We start from the raw sequence: 12799 nt of genomic DNA on the forward strand, positions 1-12799 counted from the left end.
TCAACAAAAATAAAATTAAAATTAAAAAAACTTCCAAATTACCAAAAAATCCCCAAAAATCCACAAAAATAAAATTTAAAAAAAATCTTCAGAATTATAAAAAAATTCCCCAAAAATCCATGAAAAGTCCCCAAAAATCCACAAAAAAAAATTAAATTTGAAAAACTTCCAAATTACTAAAAAATCCCCAAAAATCCACAAAATAAATCTTCTAAATTATTAAAATCCCCAAAAATCCATTCAAAGTCCCCAAAAATCCAACAAAAAATAAAACAAAATTTTAAAAATCCTCCAAATTATTAAAAAATCCCCAAAAATCCACCCAAAAAAAAATCCCGGATTAAAAAAAAAATCGAACTTGAGTTAAATTTTAACTCCTCCGGGAGGAGCTGCAGAATCCCTGAGGTCACAGCGGCAGATTTGGGGTTGGAAATCCTCTCCTGAGCCCGAAAAAAAAATCCCAAAATTCCCTCGGAAAATCCCCAAATTCCCCCCGAAAACCGGATGGAGGAGGAGGAGGAGCTGCAGGATGATCTGCGAACTTTCCGAGGTGAAATTCCCGATTTTCCTGGCGGGTTTGGAGATTTTTCCAAAGGTTTTTCCAAAGGTTTTTCCAAAGGTTTTTCCTTCCCCCTGATGGGGAATTCGGGTGATGCCAAAAATCCCCAAAATCCCCAAAATTTGGCTGCTGGGAATTCGAAATCCTTGGGAAGAAATTGGGGAAAATTCCTGAAAAATCCCGGAAATAATTCAAGAAAATAATCAGGATTTTTTTTAATTTTTTTTTTTTTAAAAATCCCGAAATTTTCCCCAAAATTCTTCCCAAATAATTAATTCTTCGATGAGCCAAAAAAAAAAAAAAAAATCATCCATCGGGAAATAAATCCCCAAAGAATTCCTGAAATAATCCAATAAAACAATCGAGAAATGATTGTTTTTTTATTTTAAATCCCGAAATAATTCCCCAAAATTCTTCCCAAATAATTAATTCTTCGACAATCCCAAAAAAAATAATAAATCCCAAAAAAATTCCCAAAATAATCCAAACCAAATCCTCCCCAAAGACCCCAAAATCCCAGGAATTCTCCCCAAATTCTTCCCTCCTGGATCAAATCCCAACCCGATCTGGTTATTGATTAACCTTTGGATAAACACAGCGGGAAAAGGGATGAGAAATCCTGGGAATTCCTGATTTCCCAAAATTCCTGCTTTTCCCTGGATTTTATCCTGAATTTCCTTGGATTTTCCTTTGATTTTCCTTTGAATTTCCTGATTTTCTTTTGATTTTCCTCATTATTTTCCTTTGATTTTCCTGAATTTTCCTTTGATTTTCCTGATTTTCCTTGGATTTTTCTTGGATTTTCCTTGGATTTCCCTGGAATTTTATCTTAATTTTCCTTGGATTTTCCTTGGATTTTCCTGATTTTCCTTTTGATTTTCCGGATTTCCTTTTGATTTTCCTGATTTTCTTTTGATTTTCCTGATTCTTTTCCTTTGATTTTCCTATTATTTTCCTGATTTTCTTTGGATTTTCCTTGGATTTTCCTGATTTCCCTTTGTTTTTCCCTTTGTTTTTCCCTTGGATTTTCCTTGGATTTTTTCCTTGGATTTTTCTTGGATTTTCCTTGGATTTCCCTGGAATTTTATCTTAATTTTCCTTGGATTTTCCTTGGATTTTCCTTTGATTTTCCTTTGAGATTTTCCTTGGATTTTTCCTTTGATTTTTCCTTTTTATTTTCCTGATTTCCCTTTGATTTTCCTTTGATTTTCCTGATTTTCCTTTGAATTTCCTGATTATTTTCCTTGGATTTTCCTTGGATTTTCCTGATTTTCCTTTTTATTTTCCTGATTTTCTTTTTATTTTCCTGATTTTCTTTTGATTTTCCTGATTCTTTTCCTTTGATTTTCCTGATTTTCCTATTATTTTCCTGATTTTCTTTGGATTTTTTCCTTGGATTTTTTCCTTGGATTTTCCTTGGATTTCCCTTTGAGATTTTCCTTGGATTTTCCTGATTTTCCTTTGATTTCCCTTGGATTTTCCTTTGATTTTCCTGATTTTCCTATTATTTTCCTGATTTTCTTTTGATTTTCCTGATTCTTTTCCTTTGATTTTCCTGATTTTCTTTGGATTTCCCTTGGATTTTCTCTTGGATTTTCCCTTGATTTTCCCTTGATTTTCCTTTGATTTTCCTGATTTTCCTTGGATTTTCCTGATTATTTTCCTTGGATTTTCCTGATTTCCCTTCTATTTTCTTGATTTTCCTGATTTTCCTTGGATTTTCCTTTGAGATTTTCCTTTGAGATTTTCCTTGGATTTTCCTTGGATTTTCTTTTGATTTTCCTGATTCTTTTCCTTTGATTTTTGTGATTTTCCTATTATTTTCGTGATTCTTTTCCTTTGATTTTCCTATTATTTTCCTTGGATTTTCCCATTTTCCCCTTGATTTCCTCTTGATTTTCCCTTGATTTTTCCTTGGATTTTTCCCCCATTTTTCCCCAGTTTTTCATCTGTATTTTCCCTGGGATTTTTTCCCCCATTTTTCCCCATTTTTCCCCAGTTTTTCCCTGGTTTTCCCGGGTTTTTTTCCCAGTTTTTCCCCAATTTATCCCAATTTTTCCCCTGAATTTTCCCCCATTTTTCTCCAGTTTTTCCCTGGTTTTCCCCTGGTTTTTTTTTCCTGTTTTTCCCTTTTTTCCCCCTGTATTTTCCCCCCATTTTTCCCCAGTTTTTCCCCTCAATTTTCCCTGTTTTTTTCCCCATTTTTTTCCCGTTTTTCCCATTTTTTTCCCATTTTTCCCTCTCATTCCAGGTCGCTCCCTCCCTCCCCGCTGGTTCTTCTCCTTCCCTGCTGTTTATCTCACTTTGGGATTTCTCTCTCTGCTGCTGCTGCTCCTGAGCTGCCTGGCTCTGTCCAGAGGTGAGAATTCCCAAAAAAAACCCCAAAATATTCCCCAAAAAAATCCCAAAAAAATCCCCAAAAACCCCAAAAAAAAAAATTCCCAAAAAAATCCCAAAAAATTCCCAAAAATTCCCAAAAATTCCCAAAAGAAAAAAATCCCAAAATTCCCAAAACCAAAACCCCAAAAATTCAAAATTCCAAAATAATCCCCAAAACCCCAGAATTCCATCCATCCCAAATCCCTGAGCTGCCTGGCTCTGTCCAGAGGTGAGAATTCCCCAAAAAATCCCCTAAAAATTCCCAAAAAATTCCCAAAGAAATCCCAAAAAATTCCCCAAAAAATTCCCAAAGAAATCCCAAAAAATTCCCCCAAAAATTCCCCAAAAATTCAAAAAAAATTCCCAAAAAAATCCCAAAAAATTCCCCAAAAATTCCAAAAAAATTCCCAAAAAATCCCAAAAAAATCCCAAAAATTCCCCAAAAATCCCCGAATTCCCTCCTTCCACCCCAAATCCCAAATCCCCTGCAATTCCCCAAATCCTAAACCAACAATTCCCATTTTTTGGGAATTTTTCCCACCTGGAAAATCACCAATAAATCCCATTTTTTCCCATTTTTCCTGCAGTTTCCTCACTTTCCTCCCAGCTCAGCCAGAAAAACCTGCAGCAGAATTTTTCCGATTGGGATTCATTCCGTAAGTCCTGAAAATTCCCAAAATTCCCAAAATTCCCAAAATTCCTGGGAATTTCCCCAAAAATTCCCCCAGAAAGTTCCTTCCGGAGGTTTTCCCACCAAATCCCACTTGAATCGTTTGGGAAAATTCTTTTTTTTCCCTCAGAATTGGAGGTTTTCTGAGGGAAAAAAAATCAATATTTCGAGGGAGAAAATTCCCTAAATCCCAACAAACACTTTGGGGGAGAAAAATCCCAATTTTTGGGGTTTTTTTCAGCTAAAATTCCTCCAAATCCCAACGTTTGGAGGGATTTTTTTGGGGGATAAAATCCCAATTTAGGGGATTAACGGGGAGAAAAATCCTCCAGAATTCCCAAATTCCCAAATCCCAATCCTGAATTCCCAAAATCCCAAATTTCTAAATCCCAAATTCTCAAATTCCCAAATCCCAAAATCCCCAATTCCCCAAATCCCAACATCTGCAGGGATTTTTTTAGGGATAAAAATCCCAATTTAGGGGATTTACGGGGAGAAAAATCCTCCAAAACTCCCAAATTCCCAAATCTCAAATTCCCAAAAATCCCAAAATCCCCAAATCCCAAATCCCAACATCTGCAGGGATTTTTTTAGGGATAAAAATCCCAATTTAGGGGATTTACGGGGAGAAAAATCCTCCAAAACTCCCAAATAATTCCCAAAAATCCCAAAATCCCAAATCCCCAAATTCCCAAATTCCCAAAATCCCAAATCCTGATCCCAAATTCCCCAATTCCCAAATCCCAACATCTGCAGGGATTTTTTTTAGGGATAAAAATCCCAATTCAGGGGATTAACAGGGAGAAAAATCCTCAAAACTTCCCAAAATCCCAAAATCCCAAATTTCCAAATCCCAAATCCCAAAATCCCCAATTCCCCAAATCCCAACATCTGGATGGATTTTTTTTGGTATAAAAATCCCAATTCAGGGGATTTACAGGGAGAAAAATCCTCCAAAACTCCCAAATTCCCAAAAATCCCAAAATCCCAAATTCCCAAATCCCAAAATCCCAAATCCCAAAATCCCAAAATCCCAATCCCAAAATCCCCAAATCCCAAATTCCCAAATCCCAATCCCAAAATCCCAAATCCCAACATCTGGATGGATTTTTTTAGGGATAAAAATCCCAATTCAGGGGATTTACGGGGAGAAAAATCCTCCAAATCCCACCAATTTTAGGGTGAAAAATCCGGTGAAAAACCCCAAATTTCCCAGGACAATCCCCTTTTGGGGTCACAGACGATTTCCCCTATTTGCAGTGTTCCCGTGTGGGGCGAATTCCCGGGAATGGGAATATTTTTCTGGGAATTGTTATTATTTCTCGCTGGCGAGGATGAGCTGGCAGAGAGCCAAGGAGCAGTGCGAGGAGAGGAGAGCTCAGCTGGCCGTGGTGGGCAGTTTCCCCGAGCAGGTGAGCCTGAAAAATCCCCCAAAAATCCCCCAAAAAATCCCAAAAAAATCCCCAAAAAATCCCCCCAAAAATCCCCCAAAAAACCCCCAAAAATCCCACAAAAATCCAAAAAAATCCCAAAAAAATCCAAAAAAAATCCAAAAAAAATCCCCAAAAAATCCCCCAAAAAATCCCAAAAAAATCCCCAAAATCCCAAATAGAGGAGAGCTCAGCTGGCCGTGGTGGGCAGTTTCCCCGAGCAGGTGAGCCTGAAAAATCCTAAAAAAATCCCAAAAAAAACCCCAAAACAAGTCCTAAAAAAATCCCAAAATCCCGAAATCCCGAATCCTGAAATCCCGAATCCCAGCAGTGATCGGCAGTTTCCCCGAGCAGGTGAGCCTGAAAATCCTAAAAAAATCCCCCAAAAATTCCCAAAAAAATCCCCAAAAAATCCCCAAAAAATTCCCCCAAAAAATCCCACAAATATCCAAAAAAAAATCCCAAAAAAAATCCCCCAAAAAAATCCCAAATCCCAGCCATGATCGGCAGCTTCCCCGAGCAGGTGAGCCCCAAAAGTCAAAAAAAAAATCCCCAAAAAAATCCCCCGAAAAATCCCAAAAAAATCCCCAAAAAATCCCAAAAAAAATCCCAAAAAAATCCCCAAAAAAATCCAAAAATCCCAAATAGAGGAGAGCTCAGCTGGCCGTGGTGGGCAGTTTCCCCGAGCAGGTGAGCCCCAAAAAATCCTAAAAAAATCCACAAAAAATCCACAAAAAATCCACAAAAAATCCACAAAAAATTCCCCCCAAAAATCCCCCCAAAAATCCCCCAAAAAAATCCCAAATCCCAGCCATGATCGGCAGCTTCCCCGAGCAGGTGAGCCTGAAAAATCCCAAAAAAATCCCCAAAAATCCCAAAAAAATCCCCAAAAATCCTAAAAAAATCCCAAAAAAATCCCCAAAAAAATCCCCAAAAAATCCCACAAAAAAACCCCAAAATCCCACAAAAATCCCGCAAAAATCCCAAGAAAATCCCCAAAAAAATCCCCCCAAAAAAATCTCCAAAAAAGATCCCAAAAAAATCCTAAAATCCCCAAATCCTGAATCCCGAATCCCAAAATCCTGAATCCCAGCAGTGATCGGCAGCTTCCCCGAGCAGGTGGAGCCCCAAAAATCCCAAAAAAAATCCCCAAAAAATCCCAAATCCCCAATTCCAAAAAAATCCCAAAAAAATCCCAAAATCCCAAATAGAGGAGATCTCAGCTGGCCGTGGTGGGCAGCTTCCCCGAGCAGGTGAGCCCCAAAAAATCCTAAAAAATTCCTAAAAAAATCCCAAATCCCCAATTCCCAAAAAATCCCAAAAAAAATCCCACAAAAAAACCCCAAAATCCCACAAAAATCCCGCAAAAATCCCACAAAAATCCCCAAAAAAATCCCCCCAAAAAAAATCCAAAAAAGATCCCAAAAAAATCCTAAAATCCCCAAATCCTGAATCCCGAATCCCAAAATCCTGATCCTGGTCAGCAGCTTCCCTGAGCAGGTGAGCCCAAAAAAATCCCAAAAAAATCCCAAAATCCAAAAAAAAAATCCCAAAATCCCAGTGATGATGGGCAGCTTCCCCAGGCAGGTAAGCAAAAATTCCCACGACCCCAAATCCAATCCCACTGATCCCAAATCCAATCCCAGCAATCCCAAATCAATTCCCATTGATCCCAAATCCATTCCCAAGACCCCAAATCCATTCCCATTATTCCAAATCAATTCCCACAACCCCCAATCCAACCCCAATGATCCCAAATCCATTCCCACTGATCCCAAATAAATTTCCGCCGATCCCAAATCCAATCCTAACGATCCCAAATCCAATCCCAATGATCCCAAATCAATTCCCAACGACCCCAAATCCAACCCCAATAATCCCAAATCCATTCCCACAATCCCAAATCAAATCCCACTGATCCCAAATCCATTCCCATGGTCCCAAATCCAACCCCAATGATCCCAAATCCATTCCCAACGATCCCAAATCCGATTCCCACTGATCCCAAATCCAATCCCAATGATCCTAAATCAATTCCCGTTGATCCCAAATCCAATCCAAACGATCCCAAATCCATTCCCACTGATCCCAAATAAATTCCCACTGATCCCAAATCCAATCCCAATGATCCCAAATGCAATCCAAATTATTCCAAATCAATTCCCATTGATCCTAAATCCAATCCCATTGATCCAAATCCATTCCCACTGATCCCAAATAAATTTCCGCCGATCCCAAATCCAATCCTAACAATCCCAAATCAAATCCCACGACCCCAAATCCATTCCCAACGATCTAAATCCATTCCCACGACCCCAAATCCATTCCCACGACCCCAAATCAAATCCCAACGATCCCAAATCCAATCCCACGACCCCAAATCAATTCCCACAATCCCAAATCCATTCCCACAATCCCAAATCCAATCCCACAATCCCAAATCCATTCCCAACGATCCCAAATCAATTCCCAATGATCCCAAATCCATTCCCATTGATCCCAAATGCAACCCCAATGATCCCAAATCCATTCCCACAATCCCAAATCAATTCCCACAATCCCAAATCCAACCCCAATGATCCCAAATCAATTCCCATTGATCCCAAATCAATTCCCACTGATCCCAAATAATTTCCCAATGATCCCAAATCCATTCCCACAATCCCAAATCCAACCCCAACGATCCCAAATCCATTCCCAATGACCCCAAATCCCCCTGACCCCAAATCCCCCTGACCCCAAACCCCCGCAGAGTTTCCTGATGTCGCGCACGCGGAACGAGCGATTCTGGATCGGCCTGACCGACGGGAACTCCGAGGGGAACTGGGAGTGGGTGGATGGGAGCGACTACAGCTCTGCCTTCACGTGAGCCAAAAACCCCAAAATTCCCCCAAAATCCCAGGGTTTCCCCCAAAATCCCGGGATTCCAGCCCAAATCCCAAAATTTCCCCCAAAATCCTGTGATTCCAGCCCAAATCCTGGGATTTCCCCCAAAAATTTCCCCCAAAATCCCGGAAATTTCCCCAAAAATTTCTCCCAAAATCTGAAATTTCCCCAAAAATCCTGGGATTTCCCCCAAAATCCTGAAATTTCCCTTAAATCCTGGGATTTCCCCCCAAAATTTCCCCCAAAATCCCAGGATTTCCCCCAAAATTTCCCCCAAAATCCTGGGGTTCCAGCCCAAATCCCAAAATTTCCCCCAAAATCCAGGGATTCCCGCCAAAATCCCAAAATTTTCCCCAAATCCCCAAATTTCCCCCAAAATCCTGGGATTTCCCCCAAAATCCCAGGATTCCAGCCCAAATCCAGGGATTTCCCCCAAAAATTTCCCCCAAAATCCCAGGATTTCCCCCCAAAATTTCCCCTGAAATCCCGAAATTTCCCCCAAAACCCTGTGATCCCAGCCCAAATCCCAGGATTTCTCCCCAAAATTCCCCCCAAATCCTGGGATTCCAGCCAAAATCCCGAAATTTCCCCCAAAATCCAGGGATTCCAGCCAAAATCCCAAAATTTTCCCCCAAAATCCTGGGATTTCCCCCAAAATTTGCCCCAAAATCCCAAAATTTGCCCCAAAATCCCAAAATTTGCCCCAAAATCCTGGGATTTCCTCCAAAATCCTGGGATTCCAGCCCAAATCCTGGGATTTCCCCCAAAATCTCCCCCCAAAATCCCAGGATTTCCCCCAAAAAATTTCCCCCAAAATCCAGGGATTTCCCCCAAAATCCCAGGATTCCAGCCCAAATCCTGGGATTTCCCTCCAAAATTTCCCCCAAAATCTTGGGATTTCCCCCAAAAATTTCCCCTGAAATCCCAAAATTTCCCCCGAAATCCCGAAATTTCCCCCAAAACCCTGGGATTCCAGCCCAAATCCCAGGATTTCCCTCAAAAAATTTCCCCCAAAATCCCTGGGATCCCAGCCTAAATCCCACTTTTCTTAAAATTTTTCCATCCCAACCATTGGGATTTTGGGGATTTTTCTTCCCCAACCATTGGGATTTTGGGGTTTTTTGTATCCCAAACACTGGGATTTTGGGGATTTTTCCTCCCTAAACATTGGGATTTTGCACAATTCTCTCCCCCAAACCACCCCAATCACTGGGATTTTTTTGGGGAATTCCCTCCCACCCTTTTCCCAAATTTTTCCCTAAATTTCCCCCAAATTTCCCCCGAATTTCCCCCGAATTTCCCCCGAATTTCCCCCGAATTTCCCCCGAATTTTCCCCGAATTTTCCCCGAATTTTTCCCAAATTTTCCCCAAATTTTCCCCAAATTTTCCCCGAATTTTCCCCAAATTTTCCCCAAATTTTCCCCGAATTTTCCCCGAATTTTTCCCAAATTTTCCCCGAATTTTCCCAGGTTCTGGCGGGAAGGAGAGCCCAACAACAGCGGCGACAACGAGGACTGTGCTCACCTCTGGGTTTCGGGGAAATGGAACGACGTGCATTGCACCTTCGAGTGCTACTTCATCTGCGAGAGACCTCTGGCCAGGAAAATCCCCTTTTCCCACTAAATTTCGGGATCTGGATTCCCAAATTCCCGCTTTTCCTGCTCCCCACCCAGCCAGACAGCCGAATTCCCAAAAAAAAATCAGGAATTTGGGGGAATTCTGCGGAATAAAAGGAGATTCCTGCTCTGCTTTGGGTTGATATCTGGAGGGGGAATTGGGATTTTTCCAAAGTTTTCCCCGATTTTTGGGAATTCCCGGGATTCGGTGCTCTAGGGTGGAATTGGGATTTGGGAACTGTGGGCTGGAAATTCTCAATTTTCCATCTTTTCCAATTGGTGGATTGGAAATTCCCAACTGGGAATTGGGATTTGGGAACTGTGGGCTGGAAATTCCCAATTGGGAACTGGGATTTGGAAATTCCCAATTTTTCCCCATTTTTGGGGTGGTTTGGGTTGGGAATTCCTGGGATTTGGTGCTTTAGGGTGGAATTGGGATTTGGGAATTGTGGATTGGAAATTCCCAATTGGGATCTGGGATTTGGGAATTCCCAATTTTCCATCTTTTCCCCCCAAAAATCAGCACTTCCCAAATTTTTCCTGATTTTTGGGGTGGTTTGGGTTGGGAATTCCTGGGATTTGGTGCTTTAGGGTGGAATTGGGATTTGGGAATTCCCAATTTTCCATCTTTTCCCCCCAAAAATCAGCACTTCCCAAAGTTTTCCCCATTTTTGGGGTGGTTTGGATTGGGAATTCCCGGGATTCAGTGCTTTAGGGTGGAATTGGGATTTGGGAATTGTGGATTGGAAATTCCCAATTGGGATCTGGGATTTGGGAATTCCCAATTTTCCATCTTTTCCCCCAAAAAATCAGAACTTCCCAAAGTTTTCCCCATTTTTGGGAAGGTTTGGATTGGGAATTCTCGGGATTCGGTGCTTTAGGGTGGAATTGGGATTTGGGAATTGTGGATTGGAAATTCCCAATTGGGAACTGGGATTTGGAAATTCCCAATTTTTCCCGATTTTTGGGGTGGTTTGGGTTGGGAATTCCCGGGATTCGGTGCTTTAGGGTGGAATTAGGATTTGGGAATTCCCAATTTTTCATCTTTTCCCCCCAAAATCAGCAAAGTTTTCCCAAAGTTTTCCCCACTTTTGGGGAGGTTCAGCTTGGATTCCCAATTTGAAATTCCCAGGATTTTGGGTTTTTTAGGCAAAACTCGATGGGGGTTCAGGTCCTGGGTGGCTCTGGGATCCACAGGGATTTGGGAATTTCGTCCTTCCCTTCCTGGATTCCCCAAATCCCTCTGGATTTCCCCAATTATTCCCAATTCCCCTCTGATCCCGGGAAAGGGGAGGTCCTGGGGTGGCTTCCGTTTTTTTAGGGAGATTCCCGATTTTTGGGGGTTTCCCCTTTTTTTAGGGAGATTCCCAGTTTTTGGGAATTTGCGGTTTTTGGGGTTTCCCATTTTTGGGGTTTCCCATTTTTGGGGTTTCCCATTTTTGGGGTTTCTCGATTTTTGGCGATTCCTGGTTTTTGGAGGACTCCCGAATTTTGGGGATTCCCAAGTTTTTGGGGTTTCCCATTCTCTGGGATTCCCGATTTTTGGGGTTTCCCTTTTTTTGAGCCATTCCTGTTTTCGGAATTTCCCATTTTGGGGATTTCCCATTTTTGGGGTTTCCTGGTTTTTGAAGTTTCCCATTTTCGGGGTTTCCTGGTTTTTGGAGTTTCCCAGTTTTTGGAGTTTCCCCATTCTCTGGGTTTCCCGATTTTTGGCGTTTCCCATTTTTGAAGTTTCTCTTTCTTGGAGTTTCCTGGTTTTTGGAGTTTCCCATTTTCTGGGATTCCGATTTTCGGGGTTTCCCGTTTTTTTAGCCATTCCCGTTTTCGGAGTTTCCCATTTTCGGGGTTTCCTGGTTTTTGGAGTTTCCCATTCTCTGGGATTCCCGATTTTCGGGGTTTCCCGTTTTTTGAGCCATTCCCGTTTTTGGGGTTTCCCATTTTCAGAGTTTCCCATTTTTGGGGTTTCCCGATTTTTTGGGTTTCTCATTTTTGGGGTTTCCCATTTTCGGAGTTTCCCATTTTCAGAGTTTCCCATTCTCTGTGATTCCCGATTTTCGGGTTTCCCGTTTTTTGAGCCATTCCCATTTTCGGGGTTTCCCATTTTCGGGGTTTCCTAGTTTTTGGAATTTCCTGGTTTTTGGAGTTTCCCATTTTTTGAGCCATTCCCGTTTTCGGAATTTCCCATTTTGGGAGTTTCCCATTTTCAGAGTTTCCCATTCTCTGGGATTCCCGATTTTCAGGGTTTCCCGTTTTCTGAGCCATTCCCGTTTTTAGGGTTTCCCATTTTTGGAGTTTCCCATTTTCGGGGTTTCCCTCTCTCCCCCCCCCGCGCGCTCCCGTCTCTCTCTCCTCCCCACGCGCGCTCCCGCGGCGGCGGCGGCGCGCTCGGGCTCGGCTGGAGCTGCTCCGCTCCGCTCGGCTCGGCTCGGCTCTGCTCCGCTCCTCTCCTCTCCGTCCGGTGCCTCCCGTGCCTCCGGTGCCTCCAGCCGCTCCGGTCCGGTGTCACCTCCCGGTGAGCGCCAGGCGCGGGCAGGGCGGAGGTGACACCGCGGGGACACCGGGAGAGGACCGGGAGAGAACCGGGAGAGGACCGGGAGAAAACCGGGAGAGCTCCGGGAGAGGACCGGGAGAGCAGCGGGAGAGGACCGGGAGAGCTCCGGGAGAGCTCCGAGACAGAACCGGGAGAGAGCCGGGAGAGAACCGGGAGAGGACCGGGAGAGAACCGGGAGAGAGCCGGGAGAGCAGCGGGAGAGGACCGGGAGAGCTCCGGGAGAGGACCGGGAGGAAACCGGGAGAGCTCCGGGCGAGCCGTCGGGTCTCGGCGAGGAGGAGGTGGAGGAAGCAGCGGCCCGAGGTGGGTTCGGAGCCCACCGGGATCGATCGGGATCGATAAGGGATCGATAAGGGATCGGGACAGAAGCTCCGCCGCGGGTTCGTTGCCGTTCGGGACCGGGAGGGAGCGCAGAGCCCGGGGAGCGGCGGGGGCTTCACCGGGGCTTTACCGGGGCTTTACCGGGGCTTCACCGGGGATTTATCGGGGCTTCACCGGGGCTTCACCGCAGCCGGGGCTTTACCGGATTCCCCCGCTCCGCTCCCGGTGTTCTCCCGCTCCATTCCCGGTCTCTCCCCGGTCAATCCCGCTCTCCTCCCGGTCCTTCCCTTCTCCCATCGCCGCTCTCCCGACGGTTCCTCTCCCTGCGGTTCTCTCCCGGTGCTTCCGCCGCTCCATTCCCGGTCTTTTCCCGGTTTTCCTGCTCC

General features: G+C 43.6%; 1 protein-coding gene across 2 annotated transcripts; it reads left to right on the plus strand.

Annotated features, from left to right (window-relative positions):
- The first annotated feature begins 433 nt into the window (after positions 1-433).
- LOC146422717 (hepatic lectin-like) lies at positions 434-9673 on the plus strand. 2 transcript variants are annotated; one of them, XM_085045834.1, is made up of 6 exons: positions 435-550; positions 2811-2918; positions 3526-3594; positions 4869-5020; positions 7791-7903; positions 9395-9673. In XM_085045834.1, exons 1-6 carry the CDS (start codon positions 505-507, stop codon positions 9546-9548), a joined length of 642 nt encoding a protein of 213 aa, XP_084901960.1. In that variant the 5' UTR covers positions 435-504; the 3' UTR covers positions 9549-9673. The 2 variants fall into 2 exon arrangements, with proteins under 2 accessions (XP_084901961.1, XP_084901960.1); XM_085045835.1 differs by lacking the exon at positions 3526-3594 and having other exon boundaries at positions 434-550.
- The last annotated feature ends 3126 nt before the right edge of the window (positions 9674-12799 follow it).

Source organism: Lichenostomus cassidix, unplaced genomic scaffold (assembly GCF_008360975.1).
Source record: "Lichenostomus cassidix isolate B80296 unplaced genomic scaffold, HeHo_3.0 HiC_scaffold_39, whole genome shotgun sequence".
NCBI lineage: Eukaryota > Metazoa > Chordata > Aves > Passeriformes > Meliphagidae > Lichenostomus > Lichenostomus cassidix.

Coding starts and splice junctions, on each gene's coding strand:
- LOC146422717 (XM_085045834.1), top strand. CDS start 505: ATGGAGGAGGAGGAGGAGCTGCAGGATGATCTGCGAACTTTCCGAG. Junction 3,595..4,868: donor TTCCGATTGGGATTCATTCC/GTAAGTCCTGAA, acceptor CCCTATTTGCAG/TGTTCCCGTGTGGGGCGAAT. Junction 5,021..7,790: donor TGGGCAGTTTCCCCGAGCAG/GTGAGCCTGAAA, acceptor AAACCCCCGCAG/AGTTTCCTGATGTCGCGCAC.